Genomic DNA, 26,805 nt, shown 5'->3' with positions numbered 1-26,805 from the left:
TGGAATAGCTAGAAGGAAATATCTGAAACTGTTGAACTGCAACCCAGTAGTCTTAATTCAAGAAGACGATTGTGTAACTATATAGCTTACACTGTGTAACCATGTGAATGTGAAAACCTTGTGGCTCAAACTCCCTTTTTCCAATGTATGGACAGATGAGTAGAGAAATGGGAACAAAAAGTAAATGAATAACAGAGAAGGATGGGGGTGGGTGGGATGTTTTGGGTGGTTTTTTACTTTAATCTTTATTCTTATGCTTTTTTTTTGCAGTAATGAAAATGTTCAAAAATTAATTGTGATGAATGCACAACTGTATAATGGTACTGTGAACAACTGTATACTTTGGATGATAGTACAGTATGTGAATATATCTCAATAAAATTGAATTTTAAAAAGATGGACAGATGATCTAAATGGTAGATCAATAAGGAAAGAAAAGAGTTGAATGATACTATAAATCAACTAGACTTAACAGTTACATATAGAACACTTCACCCAACAACAGTAGAATATATATATTCTTCTCTGAAGCACATGGGTCATTCTCCATGACCATATATTAGGCTGGGGTGGAAATAGGGAAGGCGGGTTGCTGTTAATGCTTAATTGATGTGGAGTTTCTGTTTGGGTAATGGATGGTGGTGATGGTAGCACAACACTGTGAATGTAATTAACACCACTGAATTATGTATTTGTATGTGATTAAAAAGGGAGAATTTTAGGTTGTATATATGTTACTAGAATAAAAATTTTAAAACAACATAAAAGAAAGAAACAGAAAGCTATAAAAAAAGAAACAGTGAATCCTAATATAAACTATGGACTATCGTTAACAGCATAATTATAATATGGTTTCATCAGTTTTAACAAAGTTACCACACTAATGCAAAATGTTAGTCATAGAAAAACTGTGTTTGGGGGTTAGTGAATGGGAGTTTCGTATTTTCTGCATGATTTTTTCTGTAAGCCTACAATTTCTTGAATAGGAAATTAAAAAAAAAAGAGAGAATAAAAAAAATCAAAAGCATTCCAGACTCATCAGCATGCCTCCAGTGCCTTGACAGTGTCTGAATGGCAGTGCCATCACTAAAGGCTTGTTAAAGAAACTTAGTTGAACATCTAGTAAATACGACTGAACATTTAATGTGCACCAGGTGACGAGGTTGCAATGGTAAAAAAGAGTCAAGTTCCTTTCTCTCAAAGACATCATAGACTAGAGCATCAGTGTCCCACAGAACTTTCTGCCATGATGGAAGTGATCTCTCCATGTCCTCTTGGGAGCTAGGAGCCACATTTGGTCACTGAGCACTTGTCATGTGGTTGTACGACTCAGGAACCTGATTTTTCATTTTAATTTATTTAAATTTTCATTTAAAAACCCAGCATTGTAAAATATTTTTCCATTAAACACAGCTTTATTGTTTTGATAAGACTGCATTTGTCTTTAACTGCTGGATCATGTATCATTGCTCTGGTGATATAGTACACGTACCCTGTGTGTGCAGTGTTGCTGGCATCTCTTTAATAACTTTTCATTTTGAGTGCATATTGAAATGATAATATTTTAAATATTGGGGTCAAATAACATATATTATTAAACTAATTTCATCTATTTGTTTTCACTGTTTCAAATGTGACTACTTGAAAATGTAAACTTGCAGATACAGCATCTGTGCCAGTTTGAATGTATTATGTCCCCCAAAATGCCATCATCTTTGATGCAGTCTTGTGTGGGCAGACGTATTAGTGTTGATTAGATTGTAATTCTTTGAGTGTTTCCATGGAGATGCAACCCACCCAACTGTAGGTAATAACTCTGATTAGATAATTCCATGGAGGTGTGGCTCCGCCCATTCAGGGTGGGTGTTAATTGGATCACTGGAGTTGTATAAAAGAATTCACAGACAGAAGGATCACAGCAATGGAGAGTGACACTTGGAAGAGCAGCTCCAGCTAAGAGGGAACAAAAACGCCCCAAGAGCAACATTTTGGAGAACGCCACTTTGAAACAACCTGGGAGCAAGCAGACGCCAGTCACATGCCTTCCCAGCTCACAGAGGTTTTCCTGATGCCAAAGGCCTTTCTCCAGTGAAGGTACCCTTTGTTGATGCCTTACCTTGGACATTTTATGGCCTTAATACTGTAACTTTGTAACCAAATAAACTCTTTATAAAAGCCAGTCCATTTCTGGTGTTTTGCCACACAGCAGCATTAGCAAACCAGAACAGCATCTATTATATGTATACATTATATTTCTAATGGACAGTGGTAATCTAGAAGAAAGCAAGAGAGATTAAAAAAAAAAAAAAGAAAACAAATAAAATAATTATAAAATCTGGAGATTCTTGCAAATTTAACCTTATAGGAATAATAATTATATTGCCCCAATCAGATTTAGTGTATTTCTAGGTACCTATGAGGGTTGATGAAAAATACTGAATTTATATAGTTCAGATTTGCTTATCTATATGTTTTGAAGTGAACATTTTTAAATGGCAAGGGAAGTCAGCAGATTAATTGGAGAAATGACCAAAGACAACAAGAGAAAAATACATTTAAATAAAGTTGGTTTTTGAATGTGGTTTTATCTCTTTGGATGTTAGTGAAGCAAGAGTTGAATGTTTTCAGAGAAGTCTTTGGTGAAATTGTATTTCGGGGTCATATTTGGAGGAAAAAAGGATCACATTTGACTGAGAAACACTTTTAGACATTATGATACATACTACTGGGTGTTTAAAATTATACCAGTAGACATTTACAATTATACCAGTAGACATTTACAATTGCACTAATAACTAGGGTGCGGTAAAGATGTATACAGCCAACTCAAGCAAGTGATGACAGCACTCAAGAGATACAAACAATAGAAAGATCTACCAACAAAAGAATGGTTACGTTTAGAATCAACGCCTCTTATTAGTGGTCCAAAAGGAAGCCAGACTGATGATGTTTAAAAAAAAATTTAAATATGCTGTTTGGAATCAATAACGTCTTAATTCAAAGCCATTCATTAGCCCCTCAGTTCAAAGCAAGTGATCAGATTAATCAGCTGCTTCTGAAAGAGGCTCCAGCTTCAGGCCTTTTACAAATGTGTGCACCCTCAGGGGTTTCTCTACTTCTCCAACCAAAGTTAACCCCTTTTTGGAGTTTTGCCAACTGTCACTCATATCATAGCCTCACTCTGGGTGAGGAGCCTTCAGGTGTTTCTTTATAGTCTCATCACCTCTCACCTGTCCTCCAAATCCTCTTATCTGGGGATTTCCGGTGAAATAATAGGACAATTTATACAATTGATTCCTGATTGCTCTGCTCAAATGATTTCTGTTCACTTCAGCTGGTTTTATGCTGTGCTGTGTGCAGCTATATCATTTACAGATGATTAAAATGTTTGTGGTCATTTCTATTAAAAAAAAAGTTGGGCCTTTTTTCCTTGGTTAGAAATGTAACCTCATTTTTTTCCCTGTGGGAAAATCAGATATGACTTAATACTCCTTTCATAAGAAAATCTAAGGATCAGCAGTATTCTATTTTTGTATTTTTAATCCTTTGTGTAAGTGGTGCTTTAAACCAAAGTATGCTTAGCTAGAACTCCCCATGTCCAAGTCATGCCAGATAAAAGTGTAGTTACTGTAGTATTGTACTGCCCGAAGTATAGATATATGTGCATAAGATACATTTGGATGCAACTTCTGCAATAAATTCAAACTATTATGAGCTTGATTTTATTGAGACCTGTTTTGTATTGTACTGCCTTAATAAGTTCTATCATTTTGCTCCTAAAAGTCTGATTTCATTTGAGTTACTTTCTATTTTAATTGGAAATTCCTTGTGGCTTTTTACAGAATATTTAATTTAAGCTGAAAGCCTGAAGTGATTTTTGGCTCACACAAATTATGAAACTATTCCTTATTTTCTCTCCTGGGTGACAGGAATACATGTATGGTGTGGAAGATGTATCAACACAGATAATTTTTTCTCTTTTTCAGTTATATAATGAGGCACCCTGCTTTAAGAGGAAATCTATTGTGATGCATCTAAAGATACTATTTCTCTCTTGCCGTCTAAAGAAACCATGTTGCAAATCTTGACTGTGTTCAAATAAATCCTGTTCCCTGCACTATATTAGCAATCCAAATTAAACACGTGGAGGGAATTTCAGGGAGATAGTTTCATATTGGCACATTGACTATATGGTGTGACATGGCAATTTCTCTGACATTAGCTACTTATCATTTCAGTTGTGTTCAGTTTGCATAAACATGCTTTTTAATGCAGTGCTATACAATATAATTTAAGGTATTTTCAAAATAATGTGTCACAGCTGTGCTGCTCTTCATTTCTGTATCATAAATTCAACAGGCTGGAAAATGAAGTTTGTTTAAAAATAAATTCTTCAGGATTTCTTTTAATGAACAGCCCATGTGTAAGTCTCCATTTTGTGGATGGAAAAACACATCTAAGACACTTTAGCTCACTCAACAAGAAATATTGTTCTGAAATCATAAACCCAGAGAAAATTGGTTATTTCTTAATAGAATTCATTAACGTAGCTCAGAGAACCAGTTCTTCAGGAAAGCTGCTTAAAAAAAGCAAACACGCTGGAGATGGATTTCCTGGGATACGGAAGCAGGAATTGGTAGCTCAGAACTAGGGACTTCATTTATACCGACCTGAGTCATCTGGGCATAGGATGTGAGACAAGACTGCTCTACTTTTTTCTGCATCAAAGCTTTGGGGCCAGTTTGGGGATGGATGTGGATCACAGGTCTGGGTTGATGTCTCAGCTCTGCTATGTGTGAACTAACCAAGTGACTTTGGTCAAGCCACACATGCAGAGCAGTGGGAAATGCCGAGGCTTTGCTACGGCCTGCAGATCTAGAACCAACTGTGCACTGACCAATGTGGAACAACTGGAAAAAAAAAGTTCTGGTTTGTGATGTGTTCCAGTCTCCCTGGTGCAAATACTTGCATAATGGCCGGTTTCAAGCTGCTACCCCGACCCACTGACTGCTGAGTTGGGAGAGATCTGCACTATATGACAAGCTGGCTCTAGCATGCCACCATCTAGATTCCATTTAACTTCTCTACATCTCAGCTTTCTAATTTTAAAAATATTGAACAAAAACAAATGTTATACAGGTTGTTTTGAAGGTAAAAATAGAAGGCACTGAGCACAGAGCCTGAGCAGAGCAGACACTCAAGAAACATCAATTCCCCGACTTGATGACTTAATGATTTCCTCTTCCTCCTCTCTCCCCTCCCCCAATTCTCCCTGCCTCTCTCTCCTTCCTTTAACAAAATTTTGACTGAACAGGTCTGTATTTGTTCTATACTCCCTTATCCAATTCATTGCACTCTGATTTTCACTCATGAAATATAATTTCTCTGGTGATCAGATTTTTTTTTCAACACCCATGGACATTTTCAGTGCTTATTTTATCTGATTGCTCTGTGGCACTTGGCATGCTTGACCAGCCCCTCCTTCTTCTGTCTTCCTCTGTTAGGTTCAGTGACAGAGAATGCCACTGATTTCCACGGGACAGCTTTGACTGATCTTTCATAGGCTCTCACACTCTTGTCCTTTTCTTTGTTAATACTGGTGTTTTCTGAGGATTTATCTGTGTTGCTCCTCTTTTCACACTCCCGACCCTCCTTGGGCAAGCTCATTTATGACCAGGCCCCCATTCTCATCCAGGTACAGATCACTTGAAAAGCAAACCTCTTTCTTAAGTTGCAGGCCTGCATTGCCTACTTGTTACTTGACATTCTTTGCATTTCTGCCTCCATATCCCATAGGTCACATTAAAATGAGCATAGGCATGATTCAGTTTATCAATCTCCCCACTAGACCTGTTCTCCCCTTTGTGTTTCCTAGATGGGTAGCTCTATCCATCTCACCTCCCAGGCTGGAAACCCAGGATCATCCTTCCATACTGCCCATATCCAATCAGGCAGGTCAATTCTGTCTCTCAGTATTTCTAGATTCTATTTTCTTGGCTTTCCCTTTATTGCCACTGTCTTAGTAAAGGCCCTCATCCTTTCATTCTTAGATAATCAAAATAATATCCCACCTGATTTCCCTGTCTCCAGTAAATTCCCCATCCAATCCATCTTTTTCTAGAAAGAATTTTTGTAAAATTCGAATTGATTATGTCATTCCTTGCCCTTCATTATCTCTCCACAACTACTGAATAAAGTCCAAACTTCATGAAAAGCATACACGGCCCCTGGTGATTCTGGTGTGTGCCTAAGTTTCCAACCACATCTTTTGCCTTTTGACAGTGGCTCCAGACATATTAAATCACTTACCTTACCTTCACTAGGCCATGCTTTTTCCTGTCTTTGTCTCTCTGGACAGACAGCTCTTGCTTTCTCTCTCTGGTGAACTCCTTCAATTCTTTCTTAAAGGATCAGCTCAAGTCTCACTCACCTCTTCCAGGAAGTCTTCCTTGAATTCCATATAACACTTTATGCATAATTCTCTAAACTTCACACTGTATTACAATAAGCTGTACTTGCTTTTCTCCCCCCAGCTGAAAGTGAATGAATTCAGGACAGCTATCCCATATATTATTCACCTTTGTACCTCATTTCCAATACCAAGCACTAGGCCTCCTGCAAAGCAAAAAAGTTTAGGAAATTGAATGTCTTAACTTATAAACACCTTGGAGTCCTTCACTCTTCTCTGCCCCATTTATCATAGTAAATGAGATGATGTCAAAAAAGGGTTAGGATGATAATCATTTTCAAACTTGATTCTGCCTCTAATAATGATTCTCAAACTGAGGTCAAAATATATAAAGTATCACAAAATATTGTTGTCCAAAAAATGATGGCCATTTCAAGAATGATAGTTTACTTAAATGTATTTGTCACAATGTACTCTGTCAATTTTTTATGTTTTATCTTGGTCACTAGTAATTAAAGCTATCATAAATTCTTTCTCACACTTAATTTTGAGGGTTTTTTGATAATGTATAGGAACTATGCAAAAAAAAACATACAAAAATGGTAATGGCAAAAAGAGAACTCATTCTTGATATGCATGTATTTGGAAGTTTGCATTCAATAAAACAGAAAGTACACATGCCACTCACACACAGATGGAATAATTTTATTTAGTAGCTATTTATTTTCTAATCCTGAATGACTACATGTTCAATGTGTATTAAGAAGTTTTAGGATGAAGATGCTGTTGGGGTTTTAGAAAAATTCAAAAAAGTGAAAAGCTCTGTCACTGCAAGCAGCAAGGGACTGAGCTAACAAAGCAGATGTTCTGCCATTTGCTGAATTTCCAATAATAAATTTCACCTTTTGAATTGAGAAAAAAAGAACAACATTGTTCTTCTGTACTGGTAACTTCCTGCAAATTGCGCAAATGAGCAAAACACCCCCAATTTAGGGAAGCTCTAATGTCACAAATGGAAAGTATGCAACTTGGTTTTAAAGTACTCATTATCATCTCTACTGATAATTCCATTCTCTGGTCTATTAGAACTACTCTTCATTTAATACTTACTTGAATTTAAACGTGTTCTCCTTCTTGGAAAACTGAAAAAATATATATTTGAGCATTATATATTTGTCTCTTTAGTCTGTCTTTGCAAGCCTTCTAACACACCTTTATCTAACCAATAATTTATGAAGCACTCTTCTCTGCAAGAATACTTCTTTGTAATCTATGCTGTGTTGCTTGGTAATAGCATAAATTCTGCAACCCCGAAAGTGGTCTATCTTCTGATAATGTAAAAGTACTGCAAATTCAATAGAGTTATAATGTAAAATCTATGGAATATAGCTGGCCATTTTTTTCCCATTTTTTTTTTTTCTGGTGAAGAAATTGGGTCATAGAAAAATCAAGGGCAAATAGATAATGACATTAGGAATTTGCCTCCGTAAATTTTGTCATTATACCATTATATTTTTAATATTCTTTACCAAGCCAAATAGCCCAATTTAGCTTTGATTTTTCTGGCCATCTAGTATGAATTTGACATGAGTTTTCAAGCTCAGTCTCAACAGGCATATGCTTCAAATTGTTTTTCAAAAATGGCAATGAATGATACCAAGTTATACATATTCTCTTGTGCGTTATTATTGGCTTATGGAAAATAGCATCATGTTTGAAACTATAGCCAGGATTGCAATCAGGGTATGGAACAATGTTCTTCCCAAAAGAAACTAAATATACTACAGAACAATTTTATTCCACAGTTTTAGCCCCATTAGCTATGTGCTTTACTGAACAACTCAGTCCAAACTAAATTAGCTTAAGCTTCAGAACATGATTCACTGTTATATGACAAAATGTGAGCCATTTAAGTTTTTTTGTGTGTGTTGATCTATGCACACATAATACAGCCATTTCAATATGGCAGTAATGTAAGTAGAATCCTAGACACGAAATTAGAACAAACCTTAGGAATCATTCAACCAGACCCCTTTCTGATTTATGAATCTCCTGCCAACATCCCTTACAGGGGATGGTTCAACCTCTGTGCACATTTACTGACATAATCTCACAAACTCATTCCAGTCCTGGAGAGCTTTCCTCATTAGGAAGTTATTTCTTATCCTGAGCAAAAATCTATCCCTGAGTAACTTTCATTTTAGTACAAGATTCTTTAAACAAAGGAGAATTAACCAACCAAAAAGTGAGGTCCCTTCTATAATTTGGAATATTGCTGTCTGTGTTTTTTCTCTATATTCTTTGGTTTGAATCACAATTAGTGCAGTAGGATGGGGTGGGATGAGAGCGTCTAGACCTAGGGCTAGTTGACAAGAGCTGGGAGATGGACCCAGCTGTAAACAATAGCTGTGACATGTGTTGTCTAATCCAGCAGGCAGGGCATGGGGTCTGAGGAAGATGAACAAGGAATGGCACAAAGAAGCCCAAGTAGTCAGTCAGAAGTAGGGGTGCCTGCAATGTTCTTATTGATAGCTTAGGCACCTGCTTTATCTAAAGATGTGTACATTCAGGCTAGCATCGCAAACTGAACATGGTGATATTTTATGACTAAGTATTTATGACTGTCTTGGCAGAGGTTACATCCCAATTTTGAAAACCCAAACTATCTTTAAAACATGGATTTCCTAAGGACTTGATATGTATTCTTTGTAATGATGAGGAGCCCAAGAATTTTCCCCAATAGTTTGGGCTCTATTCATTTGTCATCCTTGACTTAACAGGAAGACTTAACCTCTAAGCCTTATAAAACTTTCTCATAGAAATCAGATCCACAGACAAGCTGTGAATCAGTTGGGAAAAATAAGCTCCTTCAGTAAAGGGACTTTCCTCATAACCCTAATGATTTAGGGTTCCCTGTCAAAAGATGCTGTTGCCTGGGAAGGATTTTTCAATTGTTGAACAATATTTTGTGAAGCAAGAAACTGACCAGAGTATCAAAGTGAGTAACGCTTTGGTTTGAAAGGAACGGTTAGGATGGTGGGGTACTGGAAAGAAGTGGACAGGGAGTGAAGGAACCTGAGTTCTTTCCCTACCTCTAACAATTTTTTGTCACCTTTGTCACATAGGATTTTAGAAACCGTGAGTATGGAGGAATTTAAAGGAGCATCTGGTTTAGCACTTAGGCCAATTTAGTTTTCTTCCAAATTACGAAGTTTCTGTAGTTAAAGAAACTGGGTCAGTGCAGTAATATTTTAGAAACAGTACTAATGATTTTCACCCAAGAAGTAATGATATAGGTACTTGAATCTGTGAGGAGAGCGGATGTTTTCTTGCCTTCAGTTCCCCCCCACCCCCGCTTCTCTGAGACGAATGCTAAAGTTGGGAAGGAGTAAAGAGACAGGGGCTTAGGCTGTTTGTACCATTTTTTTTTATATTAACATAGATTTTTGTGCTTTATTGACTACACTGACTGTTTGGAAACACACATACTTGGTTACCAGACAAAAAATGTCTGAAAGGAGATGAGTGGGTTTGTGGAAGCTTGGAAGGGTGGCGGGCACGGGTGTACTTGCCACGTAAAAATGCTGTGTGTTTGGGAGCCATGTGGGGGTAACTGTGAGGTGGAAGACTGCTCCTATGCAAAGATTTACTTGGTAAATTAAAATTACCTCATGACTTTTAAAGTCAAAAACAAAGTAATGAAAATATGGAAATGTAAAAACTTGTTTCTGTATTAGCTAGCAAATATCAATTTTGGTGTTATGATGGCCCTGTGCCAAAGCATTATTCCCTTCTGGATATATATTGAATTTAGAAATGGAAATATTCTTAAAACATCTCAAAAATGTGAAGATTTTTCTCAATTAACTAGTCGAAACTCTCCCTCCAAAACATCAATCACACAAATGGTTTTAAGAAAAATAAGATTTATAGACATTTGGGAAAATAAACTGATAAACTGCTTGTCAACTATTCCAATCTCTGTATTTTAAGACTTGTGGTTGCAAGATTTACCTTTTAAATTGGGAGCCATGAAAAAATTAAATAGTATTCCATCTCATTTTCTTTTGAATAGAATAACAGAATGAAAAGGACATAACTGAGAGATGCGAAAGTGAAAAAGTCAAACGTATTAATTCATTTTAATTAATTTAATATTGATCACTTCAGAGAACATACACTATTACTTTAAAAAATTTATGTTTTTGAAAACTAAATCGCAAATAGATTTATTTTAAGAAGGTAGAAATGAAAGCAAGAAATAGAGCTGGAGCTAATTAGATAAAAATCTTACCTGGAGTCGCTTTTTGTTCACTTTTCTTCTCCATTCTCCCTGAAATGAAAAGTGACAGAGCAGTTGCAGTGTGGGGATGTCAGAATATGACGTACCTAAGATGAAAGACTAACAGCAATTTCTAAACACAATCACTACTTCAGCCACATCCAACATGCTTCCAGAGATGATTGGGCACAGTTGACAGGGATTAAAAGTGCTCTCAAACCAGTTTATGAAAAAGTAAAAAATAAATAAGTATGCATTAAAAATGCTGTTGGGTTTTAAAAATCTTGTTAGTAAGAGTCATTTAGTCAACAATAAACCTCCAAAGTACAAGTCCCCATAGAAATTATGTGGGGGAAATAGGCAAATAAAATAAGACCATGGCCTCTTGCGACCTGCTTGGGAAGTAGAAAGGACAGACAACAATACAAGTTGAAACAGGATGTGCCTAGAAAGGTACAGAATGTTTAAAAATATAAGAGGACGAAGCGATTATTTCAAGGAAGGAGGAGGGCACTCATGAAATTATGGAGAAAGTGGTATTTCATTTGGACCTTGAGAAATACATGGGATTTGGGAAATTTGAAATGGGGAAAGGATTAATTCTTGGCAAAGAAAATAATATGTGCTACTGAAAACAGTGTCATTTGAACAAGAGTCATATTTAGTACTTGCTTTAGGAACTTGAACACTAGCAGCCGGGTATAGAAAGAACTATCCTAGATGTTAGGCAAGAGGTAATTAAGGATGAACTGGGTTGCTGTCGTGGGAATGGAGAGAAGGGAAGTAATGGATGCAAAAGACAGAGGACAGGCAAAAATGACAGGGATTTACAAAATGTGAGGTTCAAGGGAGAAGGAGAGGTCAATGCTACCCAGGTGACTTTGACTTTGGTAAATGTGGTAAATGGTAAATTGTGATGGGGTGGGCATGGAAATGATGAATTCAGTTTTAGACTTCCTGAGCCTGGGAAAGAGATCAGAACTGAAATGACAAACACAGATGTCCACATTGAGAAGGCGGCTGAGGCTGAGGGGGAGAAGTGGAACAGAAAGGCAGACAGCACAGTGGGCTGAGGACAATAACCAAGGAAACAAAAGTACTGCTTTTTTTTTTTTTTTTTTTTGGTGATGTAGAAGGATGAAAAGACAGAAAAAGAAGCAGAGATCCAGGGAGGCCAATAGGGTGCAAAGTCATCTATCACAAAGAAGGCTGTCAGCAGTTTGGGGGACTGACAGCATCCGATGCTGCCGTGTTCACGAGGTTGTTCCTAGATGGTGAGAGAGTGGTTTTAGCAGAGAGAGGGTGGGGAACAGAAGAGAGACCAAGGACCAGAAGAGTGAGTGATGAGGATATGGCTTCTTGTTCATGAAATTTGGCAGCATATAAATGAGCACGATGGGGAAATCAACTGAGCAGAGGCAAAACCCAGGTTTCTGCAAGGCTAAGGGACACTTCAGCGTGTTGGTAGGCTTAGGGTAAGACACTGGAACCCCAGGGCAATGGTGTGTATAAACATCAAAGTGGGTGAGAGCCTTGGCTGAGTGATGGGTAAGTGAGGGCCAGCCTTCCAGCCATCACTTGCTCATCCTCTATCAACATTACACAGATGGAGCTGGTTACCAAGAATTTATGCAACACATGGACGTTCCATTTAATTTTATCCAGGTTTTACTACCAGCCCTTCAAGTCCTTTAAAGTCCTAAAGTACAAGGTGGAAAATGTATACTCTTCCCCTCACATAGCTACAAAAAGTGTAGAATTCATTTAACTGGTACCTTGATTAATGGCACTTTCTACTCATTTGGGTGATTTCCAGAGGACACATTTGATGCAATTTATTTCAATGATTCAAACTGATAAATGGCATGAACAGTCCATCTAAAGGCCTCATTCATTAGCAAGTGCAATGAGATAACTTCCTTATTTAAATTTTCTGTTGTTCAACTCTCTGTTTATTATTTGATTACACATTCATGAGTACTAGAGACCTCAAAAAATTTCCCAGAAATTTAAGAAGTGTTATTCAAACATGCTCCTGCTTGCTGGAATGTCCCTCCATGTGGTTCCTGCCTATCGAAATCTACTGATCCTTTAGAGCTTAGCTCTGATGCCAGCACTTCTATGAAGTCTTTTCTTTCCCTGACTTCTGTCCCACCTCCCCACTCCCTGTGGAATTAGTCACCCTACTTCTGAGTTCCTTTTGCTCTTTATTTATAACTTTGCCATAGGACTTACTCCAATGCTTGGTTCATAATTAGGAGTGGGTTAGTTTTCCCATCTGTACCATAGCCTCGTATGGGCAGGGGGTGTGGCCTAAGCCTTTGTCTCTCCACGCCCAACACAGGACCTTTAACACAGATGCTTGGGATCCTTTTGACATATACAAATTTATGTAATGCCTGAACCCACCCTAAAAAGTGAAAGAACATAAAATACATTTTAGTACTGCTACGATTTAATGCACATACAACGAAGAACAGAACTTTTTACCAGGTATTTATATGATAACTGACATCTTAGAAAATTATTATATTAGAAAAGTGGGTGATAAAATAACCGAGAAGCTTTCAGAATAAAGAGCATGCATTTTGCCTTGTGTGTACTTTATTTTATCATAGATTTTGGTTTAAAAATAAAACATTAAAGTATGGTTTACATCTTATTTCTGTTTAAACCTAGAAATGCAGCAATCCACCTGTGAGGAATAAAAATGGTCCGTAATCTCATAAAAATTGGATTTCAGGATAAAAGTTTTCTCCTGATATGAGGAAATGTATTAACTGAACATTAAATTTCCACATCCTATGACTATTTATTTATATAAACTGAATCCTGATACTTTTAAAAACTATTTTAGACTTGAGGTTGTTGACATTGTTCCATGGAGAAACATTAAATATATATGAATTTATAGTACGTTTCAGCACTTCTGTATGGGAATAGTCCCTTTATCACAGTGATTATTTCTGATTTTCTAAAACTACATGTGAACAAATGGTAATTTAATGATGTCTCATGAATAATGAATGGAGCATTTGTATTATAACTTAGTGTCTCTTACCACTTCTATACCACATATACATATATATACATACATATACACATACATATGCACACATATATACATACTACATAGATGTCAGTATGTGTCTGTGTATATGTATGTATTTATTTATTCATGTACTATATTTTTACCCTCAGATATTGTCTGCTCTATAAAATAAATTCTTTCTTCTGCTTGCTTCCCCAAAGTCTGTCATGGAATCTTATCAAGCTTCCCTCACTGCACTACCAATTTCTCAGTAGCCAATTCTGAGTTTGCATTCACTCACAGGCATTTTATCTGCCCTGCTCTGAGAGGTATTATTAATCACATCCTGTTGCTAGGATACCTGAGAATGTTCATTTATGTCCGACGTTTCTTTGGCAAAATGCACCATGAAGAAGGCATAGAATCATGACAAGGAAAATTATAGTGCACATGCTACTTATTTAAAAAGGGGGGTGATGGTGGAATAACATAACCACCAGGTAATATAATGCTAACTTCCAAGAATTCTTTAAAGTCACTGTTGTTTCACCTATATTTTCATGGAAAGACAATGGCAATATCTTTGGATAATGAGAATCTGTACTTCTGAGTTGAGTGGGTGTGCCAGTTTGAATGTACTGTGTCCCCCAAATGCCATTATCTTTGTGGTCTTGTGTGGGGCAGACGTTTTTGGTGCTGGTTGGATTTGCTTGGAGTGTGCCCCACCCAGCTGTGGGTGATGACTCTGATGAGATATTCCCATGGAGGTGTGGCCCCGCCCATCCAGGGTGGGCCTTGATCAGTGGAGCTATATAAATGAGCTGACTCAAAGAGAGAAAAGTGAGTGCAGCTGGGAGTGATGTTTTGAAGAGGAGCAAGCTTGCTAGAGAGGAACGTCCTGGGAGAAAGCCGTTTTGAGGCCGGAGCTTTGGAGCAGATGCCAGCCACGTGCCTTCCCAGCTAACAGAGGTTTTCCGGACACCATTGGCCATCCTCCAGTGAAGGTACCCGATTACTGATGTGTTACCTTGGACACTTTATGGCCCTAAGACTGTAACTGTGTAGCCAAATAAACCCCCTTTTTATAAAAGCCAATCCATCTCTGGTGTTTTGCATTCCGCAGCATTAGCAAACTAGAACAGTGGGAAAGTAGAAGGAGGTTGGGTTTTAATTCCGTTTACTTTACAGAACTTAAAGAGGAAGGGGTATTAAGAATGATTCACTTCAAATGCTTCAACTAACAGGGTAACTAGGTCACAGTGCTAGTTGATTTTCAGAGCTAGAACTGGAACCCAGATCTCCAATATTGTCATATTCAGGAATTTTAATGCAAGATTGATGAGAAAAGGAGCCTTCAGAATGTGTATTTGGGCAATAAGAAAAAAAGGCCCTTATCAACATTTTTAAAAAGTATTGCTGTTTTGGGTATTAGTATACCAATGATTTGTACTTATCTGTTATAATAAGAGAGAACATGAATACAGAAAATACATCTAAATGCAAGATATTCTTAGTCAATCTGTTCTCACAGGAGACCCAACATAGTGAAAGGAACATGGACTTTAGAGTTAGATGGGTCTGACTTCCAATATCAAATCTTTGTACCTAGGTGCTGTGTAACCTGGGGATGCGGCTTGACCTCTCTCAGCTTACTTCCTTATCTGGAAAATTGCAATAATCATATCTGCTTCATGGTGCTGTATAAACACACACACCTGACACACACACACACACACACACACACACACACACACACACACAGCTACATATATATGTATATTCCAATTGCAGGCAAAGTGAACTCATTTACTTCCATTCTTGTTTCTAAGTGTTATTAGCAGAGTGCTATTATCATAATCATGCTAATAATAATAGCTAGTATTTATTAAGCAATATCTATGTGCTAGTCATTTTGATAGCACATTACATAGTGAGGTAACTGAGGCACAAAGAGGTTACTTCTCCAAGTCACTGGCTGGAAGTGACAAGTTAATGAGGATCCAAAAAAAGGGGTGGGGTGGGGGTGGAGAGTAAGAGTTGGTGTATCTATAAACTATACGTAATCAGTCCCTGGGTTTTATGAGTTACCTGATTAAATTATTTTGTTAAATATATTTAGGGAATTTGTCTTTTACTAGCTGCTTATTTATCAAATCACTTGTTTGAATTTATCAACTGCATATTTTAACTCTAAATACCTAATCATAATGCTTTAGAAATAGAATGCCATGAAAGACTTTCAGACTTGGAACTTATTTTAGTAGATTAGTATTTATTTAGTATCTAAGCTGAGTCCAGTGCTCTCTTGACACTTTACATGTTATTTAGTTTAATGTACTCTTCACAACAACTCCAAGGAGTGGATAATTACTTCCATTTTCCAGCACTGACAGCAGGCTTAGAATTTTTTGTAACAAACACAGGTTACAGGTAGTGAGATGTAATAGTGGGATAGGAACCCGGGGATTTTTTACCCAGAGATTTTTACACTTTAAGCTTATGGTGTTTAAGTTCTGTAGAGTGGCTAATGGCTTGGGTTTGCAGCTCTGTCACTTAATCCCCATGGGGTGTTGGGGTATCATTTCACCTACCTGAGTCACACCAGTGCCTATTCACAGGGTTGTTGCGAGGCTTAAATAAAATGATGTGTTTATTAAAACCTTGAAATATATTGAGTGCACAATGCAGTAGCACTTGTAAAGCTCTCACCTCGGTGCTTGGGACTTAGCAACCTCATGTATTGCTTGGAGTATCTCTTTATGACCATTCCATGTCAGGTGCTCCCTAGCAAGAACCATCTAATTATTAATATTCTCAAGGTCAGTGGCTTCATCTACAGGAATAGTCTCAAGTTCAGTCTGAGAGTTTCTTGATATCTTTACTACCACTTCTCTCTCTTCCTTCCCCTTGCAGTCTCCAAGGGAAAGGTGGTTTTCCATTTCAGTGAATTCTTTTCTACCCTTCCTCATGTCCTAACTTTTTCCAGAAGAAATTTGATTTAATGAAACCCAAATCGACACGGCAAAGCTCTCCCCATTTATGAGCTAGGATCATACGAATTTATGGTTCAAGTCCCTAACCACGTTTTGGAGTGGCCAGCAGCTATGGAACTATTAACAGTTTTATATGGTCTAAATTGAAAGGAGAGGTGCTCTAGAAACCAGATTTGACTACTGGAACTTATTCCTTACAAAACACGGTAAGACCTTGAAGAAGTAGCTTGACATTTCTAAGTCTCTATGGTCTCCTCGGTTACACAGGTAAATACTATCTCCTTTAGACTGGTAAATACTATCTCCTAACAATTCAAAAGAAATTGTGCAGACAGAATAAATACGATGTGGGAGGATTTTAAGTACTGTACTGTAAGGGCAGGCACAGAGCAGCTTAACTGGGACAATTTAAAGACCAGTTGTTCTAAAGTGGTCTACATAAGACTGGAGACATTTCATAGCTTCTGTGCAATCAATAGTATGAAAAGGCTGAAGGGTTTATCATTTATGCTAATGTTGAAAGCTATTGGCCTCAGCAGACTTCATGATGAGCCCCTGGGGGCCTGGATCCTTACTGCCCTCTTGCAGGTTTTGCTGGCCCCCACTGGCTCCTCTGTCTGTCTCTATTTGGTTAGTTGACATGTTGCTGGGATGCTTAGGCAAAGAGAGCCGTTATACACATACTGACTGCTGTGAGCTTCAGGCGGTGGGTACTGAGATACAGCAACTGGCCCTTCGGAAATATATTGATGCAGATAGATCTGGGCCTCTGAGGTTGACCATGGCCTTGGCAGAGATGACACTCCATCTGCCCTCCCCAGCCCTGGGGTCTGCCATCTGTCAGAGTGTGCAGAAACCCCGAGAAGAACAGAATGCACAAAGAGTGTTCCTGGGCCCACCCCATTGCCAGGAGATAGTAAAATCAGTATCAGAAACAATAGTTTTATGTTGTCTTGGAAATTCCAAGGGACAGAATTTCTTCCCTTCCAAGTTTTCCCACTTAGATCCACCCAACAAGCACACAAATAATGTGACAAGCAAGAGTCCCTTCCAGATTCCCAAAACTGGCCCAGGTGAATAAAATGTTAGAGTAAACCTTTTGACATTCAGAACATCATTCTGGAGCAGTAATTTGTTGGCAGGGAAGTTTCTTGGAAGACCTTTAGATGTTGAAGACAGATTGGCAAAAGTAAATACCAGTTATTGCCAGGTCTTAAAATATCTCTGCAAAATGGGAACTTAAGTTTTAATAATATACACTGGAGTCACTAACTAAAGCAGAAAAGTGTGAATTTGCACTTTCTTAGGTGCAATAAACATATTTCTAGTAAATTGGATGTGAATAATTAGTTTTAAAGGACATAATATTCCAAATGCCTTTGGAGTGTTCATTACACAAAATAAGTCAAAATAAGTTAATGAGTAAAATAAAGATGTTTTTCATCATATGAAACACTGAAAAGACTCAACAATTTTAATGAAATTATTAAAAGTAATCTTATTTTCCCTGGGTAGGTTTACTTTTAAAGGATAAATTAGTAGAATCTAATTGAATTAAGAGCTTTAATATCATTTATGCCTAATTTTCTGTATGACAGCAACAAAGGGAAACATTTCATTAAGAAAGGTAATGTTATGGGTCCAATCAGAAGCTAGGTTTGCAAAGTCAGATTTAGCTAATGGACACACAGTCCTGTTCACCTTTTCATCTGGAGGAAGCAAGGACATTTTAAAGCTCTCTCCCTCCATGCTCGTAATGATCACCTCATTAGCTGGTGGAGGCCAGAGGTGAGTTTAATTTTCTTCTTTGAGATGTCAGCACAGTTTTCAGGCTAGCCCCAAGTTTTCCTTTTTCATGTTTAAAAATCCTCATCACAATCATCTTTTCCTTCACATTGACCCACGTCAAAGGTTTGGGCCTTCGACATTCAGGGAATCTCATATTTCACTGACTGAAGGAAGAAATTAAGGAAAATGAGCTTAGATCAGTGGATATTCATTTATTGCTTTCAGGCTTTGCAGTGTATTGCAAGTCTTGTAAACACTATCCTTTGTAAACTTGGTTGACTACCTGAGTTTACTAAAAAGGTTGTTAATTATCTGATACATTTTATGTGTAGGAGAAGAGGCTCATCAGCACTTGGATACTTAGGAGAAAGCAAAAGAGAACAAACACTGTTGAGCACCTACTAAGTGACAGGCAGAAAGCCAGGCATTTTATGTCAGAGTTGTTGTCAAGAGTAAACAACAAATTCACAGTCAACGTCCAGGCAGGGGCCATAGGGAAAAGTCTGTAGATGGGCTCAAGCAGTATGTCCTCTAGTGGGAGCCGGAAGTGGGCCTTTACCGCGTGGAAGGATAGAGCGAGACACTCCAGGAGGGAAGAGAAATATCATCTAAATGCCTAAGACAATAAACTGTCTTCTGGCAAAATCTTTTATTGGTGTCCAGTGTGGGGTGCTGATTTCAGAGAAAGCAAGTGAGGTACCGACCCCATGGAGGGGACAGCCTCTTCTGATGCAGCCATCCAGAAAGACAGGAAGTAGTGCCCCCAGGAAGGCATGTGGGAACATCGAGAAGAGTCTCCCCACTCATATTCAGCCACGGGAAGCTTAGAATTGCACAAAACTAAGAATTTGACTTTACCAGGTGTTTTAGTTTGCTAGGCTGCTGAAAGTAGATAACCATAAAATTCCTTGGTGTGGTGGTTTGGAACTGTATGTGTCCCAGAAAATCACATTCTTAAATGGGTATGGACCCACTGTAAGTAGGATCTTTTGATAAGGTTTCCTTAGTTAAGGCATGGCCCATGATGTGTCTTAATCCTCTTACTGGAGTCCTTTATAAGAGAATGAAATCAGATAGAGAGAGAGAAGAAGAATGTGATTTTCTGGGACACATACAGTTCCAAACTACCACACCAAGGAATTTGAGGACCTCTCTGACTTTATCTGCTATGGAAGATATTGTTGAGTGCTTGCCCTACAGATGTTTCTTTTCTTGTCCTATGCTAGTGTCCAACCCTCCCCTCACGTGACATGGATAAAATATGATTGTTAAAAAGTAGTCATTGTAGGCCAGTTCCTCTTGGGTTAGCTGGTCATTTGATTGTTCTGGCCAGTGATCCATGAGGTGAATTCTGTAGAAGAATAACATTAAAGGTTTTTCTTGCTGATAAAAAGTGACAGATGGGAAAAAACATTCCTCTTTTCTTTCACAGGATGTTGTCACATCTGGACATGATCCCTGGAACATTAGGACCAAAACAATACACCCCAAGGATGATGTCTCTGATGATGCCTCTGAATTGATGTGCCATGGACCCACCTTAGCTCAGGATTTCTTATTATGGGATATTTAGTCCTTTGTTGCCTAAGTTAGAGTTTTTAATTACTTGCAGCTGAAAGCATCTTATTTTTTACACAAAATAAATAAATAATACGCTGGGAATAAAATCTGCAGGGGAGAACACTACCTTTAAAATAGTCCCAGGGATTGTGGGGGTGGGAATATTCTCCCATTGTGAACCACACTTTAGAGGGTCCAGTCTTGCCCCCTTCCAGACACATGACTCCACAAAGGTGAGGAAGGCAAGAAGGCAAGGAGTTTGTCCGCAGCATCCCCACCTTATCTAGACCATGCCCTGCGTACCTGTGGCTCTAGAATTCCCTGCCCAAACATCCCTGTGGCCCTGCCAGGCCATCATGGGCCTTTTGCCCAGATGAGATTTTTGGGGAATGGGGGAAGGGGCATACTGCATCCACTGGTGTGTGGATCCCAAGGCCTGAGGAGTCTCAAATGATGGCTGTTTGAGAGAGTGGAAGGGGCTTGGATGTGTGGGCCTATGTGTTTGTGTCCCGCTGCATTGCCATGAGGCACCTTGCAGTACTGGATGGAGCTGGAGGTGGGAAGAAAGGAGGAGCCTCCATTCATTATCTTGTCCCCGGCACAGTAAGTGTTAAAGACAGGTCTGTCCGTGACAGAAGCACCAAGGGTAATTCCTATAAGAATGCACAGAAATGAAGAGCATGCATATACTGTCTCATCAAACTTGCCCAAGGTTACTCAGTGAGTGTTAGAGCTTGGATTTGAATCCAGGTCTTCCAAAATCACACCATTTACCACACTGCACTCCCTAAGATTTTCTGTGACACGGTCCTAGCTTCTACATGAAATTGACACATGGACTGATTTAAGTTATCTTTTTATTTGGATAATCTCCAATTTCCTTTCTCAAAAACACCCAGCAATGCCTACTCTGATGGGGTAAAATATAAATAAATAAAATACAATTAAACTTCTTTATACACAAATCATTATTAAATTTATTGGGCTATACTGAAAATTTTTAAATAAATTTTAAACAATGTCATACAGGCATAAAATAAAGTAGGGCTGGTTTAGCCCTTCCACCTAACATGGTATTATAGGATAAAAACTCCAGTGTCACTTGTATGAAGTGTTTTCTGATGTCTTTAGGAATTGGGTAAATTGTATTATTTTTCTTTTACTATGCAAAATATGTAATTTTTTTCATAAAATTTTCTGAAGTGACTGCTTACATAGCCTCAATCTGCTAGTTTGACTTTAAAATCCAAAATTTGCTGTTTATTATAAGTTTTTTTTTTTTTAAGTTGGGAGATAGTTCGCATAGTCTGTTTGTTGTTTTAAAAATTGAGGGTTTTTTTCCTTCTGGTTAAGCCAGTGATATTTTAATCTGGGTGAGCATTCCCAGGGTGGGAGGCCAGGAGAACTGTGGTTTTTGTAGTGCTGTTTTCCATCCTTACTGGATAAGATCTAGAAAGGTGGAGAATACCAGTCCCATATGTACACAATCCACTTATATTTCCAGAAACCCCGAAGAGATTTCTCCCAGAACTCTGAATTTCAACGGAATATACTTTGACCAAAAAACTTTTTTTTTTTTGGACTCTGCTGTCACAATTCCAAATCTTTTATGAAAAAAAAATCAGGTCTGGGCATGACCAGGCAGGATGATCTCAATTCTTGACAAGCTGGAAAAGTGATAATAGATAGGTGTAGAAAATAGACATTTCAAAAGATGAAGAAAATTGTTACAAAACTCAGATCACAGGCTTGTAATAGATAGGCCTTACAGTGACAAAATTAAAAAAACAAACAAACAAAACTGCAGTTTCTGAGCTCAGCCAACGTTTTCATGGAGACAGCATGTTGGGGCTCAGGTTGCCTGTTCCAGGCTTCCAACCATAGTCACCCATCCAGATGCCACCATAATTAACATGGGCAGAGCATACTGTTTGCTGAGATACAGAGCATTTCTGTGACATTTTTATATAAGAAAGTATTATTTGGGCTTTAAACAAAATGACAGGGCTAGCTTCAGATGAAGATAGCCCAAAACCCAGATTTTGTTCTAGGCAACCAAACGATGCTCCCATGTCCATCTAAAGAAATGTGGTTGGTGCACATTTTTTTGGCATCTAAAAAATATGTGACAGAATCCCATGTGACAGCATCAACATTTGAAAGACACATGGAACACAGAGGTTTCTTCTGTTCAGCTGATCATGCCTCTGCTGATGACATGCATGGCATTCTCCGGCTGGTCCCCAGAGACTTATCTTAACCCCGTATGCACTAGGACACTGCTGGGAGCAAGGCTTGCCCTCCGCTGTCTATGCTTCAGCTTACAATGCACCCACAATTTGAAACAGATTGCCGTAAGCTCAGGGCAGGAAGGGAAAAGGCCAGACCTGCTAGGCTATTTGTCACCTCCAACATTTCAAGTATCCCACCTTGCCTCCCCAGCAGGGTGCATGGGGATTTATGTCCCTTGTCATGATGTTTAGCTTTGGTGCCTGCAAATAAGAGCTCTAAAGTATAAACCCGAGGGGACAGAAAGAACAGTCACAGCCTGGAGCTTTGCTTACTGCGTCTAAGCGGCTGTAAACTTTTCAATAAACATCTTAATATTTCAGCTTTTAAGGTTGGATGATTTCACATAATGGAATTAAAATACGTACCTATTAAGGAAGTTTGCTGGGTGAGGAACACTTCACAGCCAAGCCACATTTAATCTGACTTTGGTCTGCTTTCAAAGAATGCACGTGTTTTTGGGGTATGTGGGGTATGTTTTTTGTTGTGTTTTGTTTTTTTTGCCTATTCTGGAAAACCAGGAATTTTAGGCCTTATTCTTGTCATTCTGATATTTTTCATAACCACTATGTGAAAATAAGTATGTATTAAGAATACTAAGTAATAAGAAAGAAGAATATAAAAGCAGTGGCCATTTTTTTTTTCTGCTACGAGAGTGGCAGCATTCCATTTCTAGGGAGACTTTTTTTTTTTAAGGAAAATTCCCTGGTGCCTTAATAATCCATTTTGGTTATGAAAGTGAGACTTCTGGGACAGTCCAGTTGGGAAAGTGTGGAGACAAGGAAAGGTAATTTTCTCCTGTTTAATGAAATGAGAGGAATTGTGGAGTTGTTCAATGTTTTTTGAAAGAGATTTAGTGCTCCTAAAAAAGGTAAAGGGAGACATGGTCTATAAAGGGAAGGACTCAGTGAATATATGAAAATAGTGATCAGTTGAAACCTAAAGAGGGTTAAAAACATTAAGAAATTCCCTTTTTAGGAAATGGCCAATAATTGAATCATAACTACTTTCAATATTAAATTGTTTCCACTTCTGTGCTGCTCTGAACCCCATTTAGTTAACTCCCAAACTTCAACAAAAGTCTGATGGGCATAATAGGATGGGGTGAGGGTGGCAAAAGTTTATGGTACATATTTGGGTTACCATGGGCTGGAGTGTATTTGGCTCTAGGAGGTAAATCATGGAGTAGGATGAAGAATTCGGCATGAGCAGAAGATGGATGAATGGTGCCCAGAAGAAATTTTAAGCCCACTAGTAGGTGGGGGTGGAGGACACTGGACTTTACACAGGAGAGGGGAGTACTACAATGTTAAGGTTATTATAAAAATTAAAAGAAATGCAGAATATCGTACTCTCAATAAATTCTAAATCTAAATTCACAACTCTCAAGTCCCAGTAAAATAAAATCAATAGATTCTTATACCTGTCAGGATGACACTAACCTCAAAATGCCAGCTCATTCATAGACTTTATATATTCATTATTTTTAAAAGTACCTTAACTAGTCGGTGATAGTTTACCAACAATTTTATGTAAATTTAGTTGTCTTTTTACATTAATTATGTTTCATTATATGTTCCAAATTATTTGAAATTTTTACCTGTATTCATTTGATTACTAAACAGATCATTAAAGTCATTTCTAAAAAATTAACTAAATAGGTCTAATTAAACTTCGTAAATACCATGTCTTCTAGGAAATTACCATGTTCAGTAAATATCTTTAAGTCTTACTAATGATCATTTGTAATAAAGCCCTACATTTCTGCAGTAGTTTTTGTTTTATATGTGTGACCTCATTTGGTCTTGATCCCTCAGAGCTTTTTTATTAAGACAGAATTATCTACATTCAAAACACCAAATTCCAGTGATGTGACCCAATATTCCAATTGCCTTCTTGATAGTAAAATGGTACCAGCTAGCATTGCACCACCTGATCAATATTTTCATAGTTAAACCAAAGTTTCAGATTCATATACTCACCTATGGGAATGTCTCCTGGTTGGTTGTATAGCTGGTAAACTGTACTGACCTTTTTTTTTTTTTGAACTCCATTCAGTTTAATTTCGTTTAGTACATTAAGCATCTCTTTGAAGAGCAAAATGCCTAGATCAAAACTGACATTGCATTAAATTTAAAGGACAATACTTTCTGGTGTGGTAGTTATGCTTTAATAATATTTTGTGGCAGTAACAATGCTGCTGCCTGACATTTTCCTCCTCTTTATATATTTAAGAGGAAAGAAAGAAAGAAAAATAAAAGAAAATAAAAACCTTTCCTGTAGCAGGGTCAAAAGAATTCAAGCCCTAACTCAACTCTGTCAGTTTCAATGGAGGGATATTTCCCAAGGTATTTCTGTTCCATTTATATATTTTTATAAATAAAGAAGTAAATTGTTTTTAACATTTATGTTTCTTTTCCCCCAACTTGCTGCCGCTTCTCTACAGACCCCATACGTCCCTTTGTAAAATAGGATTTAAAAAGTAGTAGTTACTGTGAGTTTTAGAATGTTAAACTAATATATTCAGATTGACAGGCCATTTGATTATTCTGGAAATGCCTATCCAGGCTTTTTGTTTTTTAAGCTCCTCTGCCCCTCAATCATTTTATTGCAGCAATACTAGGGCATAGTCTGGGGAAAGGGTACCAAAACTCTAAGCAGATGCTTTTAATAATCTGTGAGGAAGCAAGGAGGTTATAACTCTTGTATATTATATTACTTTGGGGATACTCTTTAAATGAGCCCTTTTCCCTCTCTCCCATGCCCAGAAGACTCTCATAAATGTTTCCTTCCTCAGGTTCCACTGCTGGTTCCTCTCTCTCCCAACTTATTCATGCCTTACAAGGGTTAATCATGAATTGAGGGTAAGACCCTGGATAAAATGCAAATATGCAAATGGGAATTAAGCTGGAGAAAATAATGGGAATAAAGGAAGTCAGGGATAAGTTTTTGATGAATTACAGCTATGATCATGTATTCCTAAAAATGGTTCTTGGCCACTTAAAATTAATGCACTCACATCATATGAAATGTCATTTTCTCTTAATAAAAGTGAAACAAATGCTTAAACTTGGTCTGAAGATAATCTGTTCCTTTTAGATCTATAAATGAAAACTGTATATGAAAATTAGTGCCATTTTCCTAATGATCTATCCCTTCGAACCCTCTCTATCAAAGTGTCAATATCCTTCTCTTCCTGTTTTAACTTTCTTATAAAAATCATGTCCCTGCCTCAACTCAGCTCTTTACCTTTGCATTTGACTGATGAGTGAAGATGCAATGAAATAACAAGAGTGTACAAATTTCACAAATAAGATACACAATTTCACAAGTATACGACCAAAAGTTCAGGGTTTTCAACCCAAATAGGTTCTCAAGGGTGCCTGGAAATCCTTCTCTGTTTCCTTAGGTCTCTTTCTCATCGTTCATTATAGGCATTTCATGCCTTCTTCTTTCTCCACAGACTTCCCTTTCCACCACATAACTGCTCAGCACACCATTCTATTACCTATCTCACAGATTAAAATAGACACGATTAAATGGGCACTCCATTCAAAGTTCTGCCAACATATCTGTAGCCACACAATTCTCACTTCTTTCTCTTTGTCGTAATGGAAGAGGTACCCTTCCCTGTCCAAGGCTGTTTTGGATCCCATACTCTCTAGTCTCCCAAAATTTATTTCCTTTCTTTGCTATATTTTCAAATTCATTTTCCTTTCCAATCAGTATTTAAACATGATGCTGTCTCTGCCTTATTATAAAAAATAGAATGAACCCTCTCTCTACTCTACATTTCATTCCAGCTAATGTTGCCCCCACCCCCATCTCATTCACAGCCAAGGCTTTAAGATTTGCCTGTGTTCACTGTCTCCATTTGCTCACTTCCCATTTGATTCTCAAATCACTAAAACTGTTTTCTGTTCCTTCTACTCCAGTGATTCTGTTCTTTCCAAGATCATCAGCAATCTGTGGGTAAATCCGGTGGAAGGATTTTCAGTCTCTATCTTGCTTCATCTCTTGGCAACATTTACCATTGGTGTCCAGTTCCACTTTCTTTTACTCACAGGATACCACTTTCTTTTGGTTTTCCTTCTACTTTGATAAAACCTCTTCAGTCTCTCTTCATGTTCTTCTTTTGTTCATTCCTTGAATATTGGATCTTTTAGGGTTCTTACCTAGAGGCTCTTCTATTCTCACCTTTCATCCTCTTTCTCATCAACCACATCTATTCCCATATCTTTACATATCTTCTAAATGTCAATGGCTCTCAAATCTACATCTCCAGCTCAATAGTCAGCTCCAATTATCTACTGAACGTCTCCATTTATATGTTCTGAACATCTAAAATTCACCATGTTCCTGCTCCTGTGTTCCCCATCTCAGTAAATGGTCCTTTATATCCACCCAGTTGCCTAAGCCAGAAAGGTTGGAGTTGTCCTCAACTCCACTATCT

At 37.9% G+C, this 26,805-nt stretch overlaps 1 protein-coding gene across 1 annotated transcript in view; it reads right to left on the bottom strand.

Annotated features, from left to right (window-relative positions):
• The window catches only part of CHST9 (carbohydrate sulfotransferase 9), a 282,453-nt gene that overhangs the window by 127,751 nt on the left and 127,897 nt on the right, over positions 1-26,805 (bottom strand). Inside the window, exon 3 of the mRNA XM_037805589.1 lies at positions 10,704-10,742. Within this exon, the coding sequence (XP_037661517.1) occupies positions 10,704-10,742 (39 nt within the window). The remainder of the gene's footprint in view (positions 1-10,703; positions 10,743-26,805) is intronic.

This window comes from Choloepus didactylus, chromosome 16 (genome assembly GCF_015220235.1).
Source record: "Choloepus didactylus isolate mChoDid1 chromosome 16, mChoDid1.pri, whole genome shotgun sequence".
Classification (NCBI taxonomy): Eukaryota; Metazoa; Chordata; class Mammalia; order Pilosa; family Megalonychidae; genus Choloepus; species Choloepus didactylus.
Note: the sequence above shows the minus strand (reverse complement) of the source record. Positions and strands in the feature narration are given on the sequence as shown.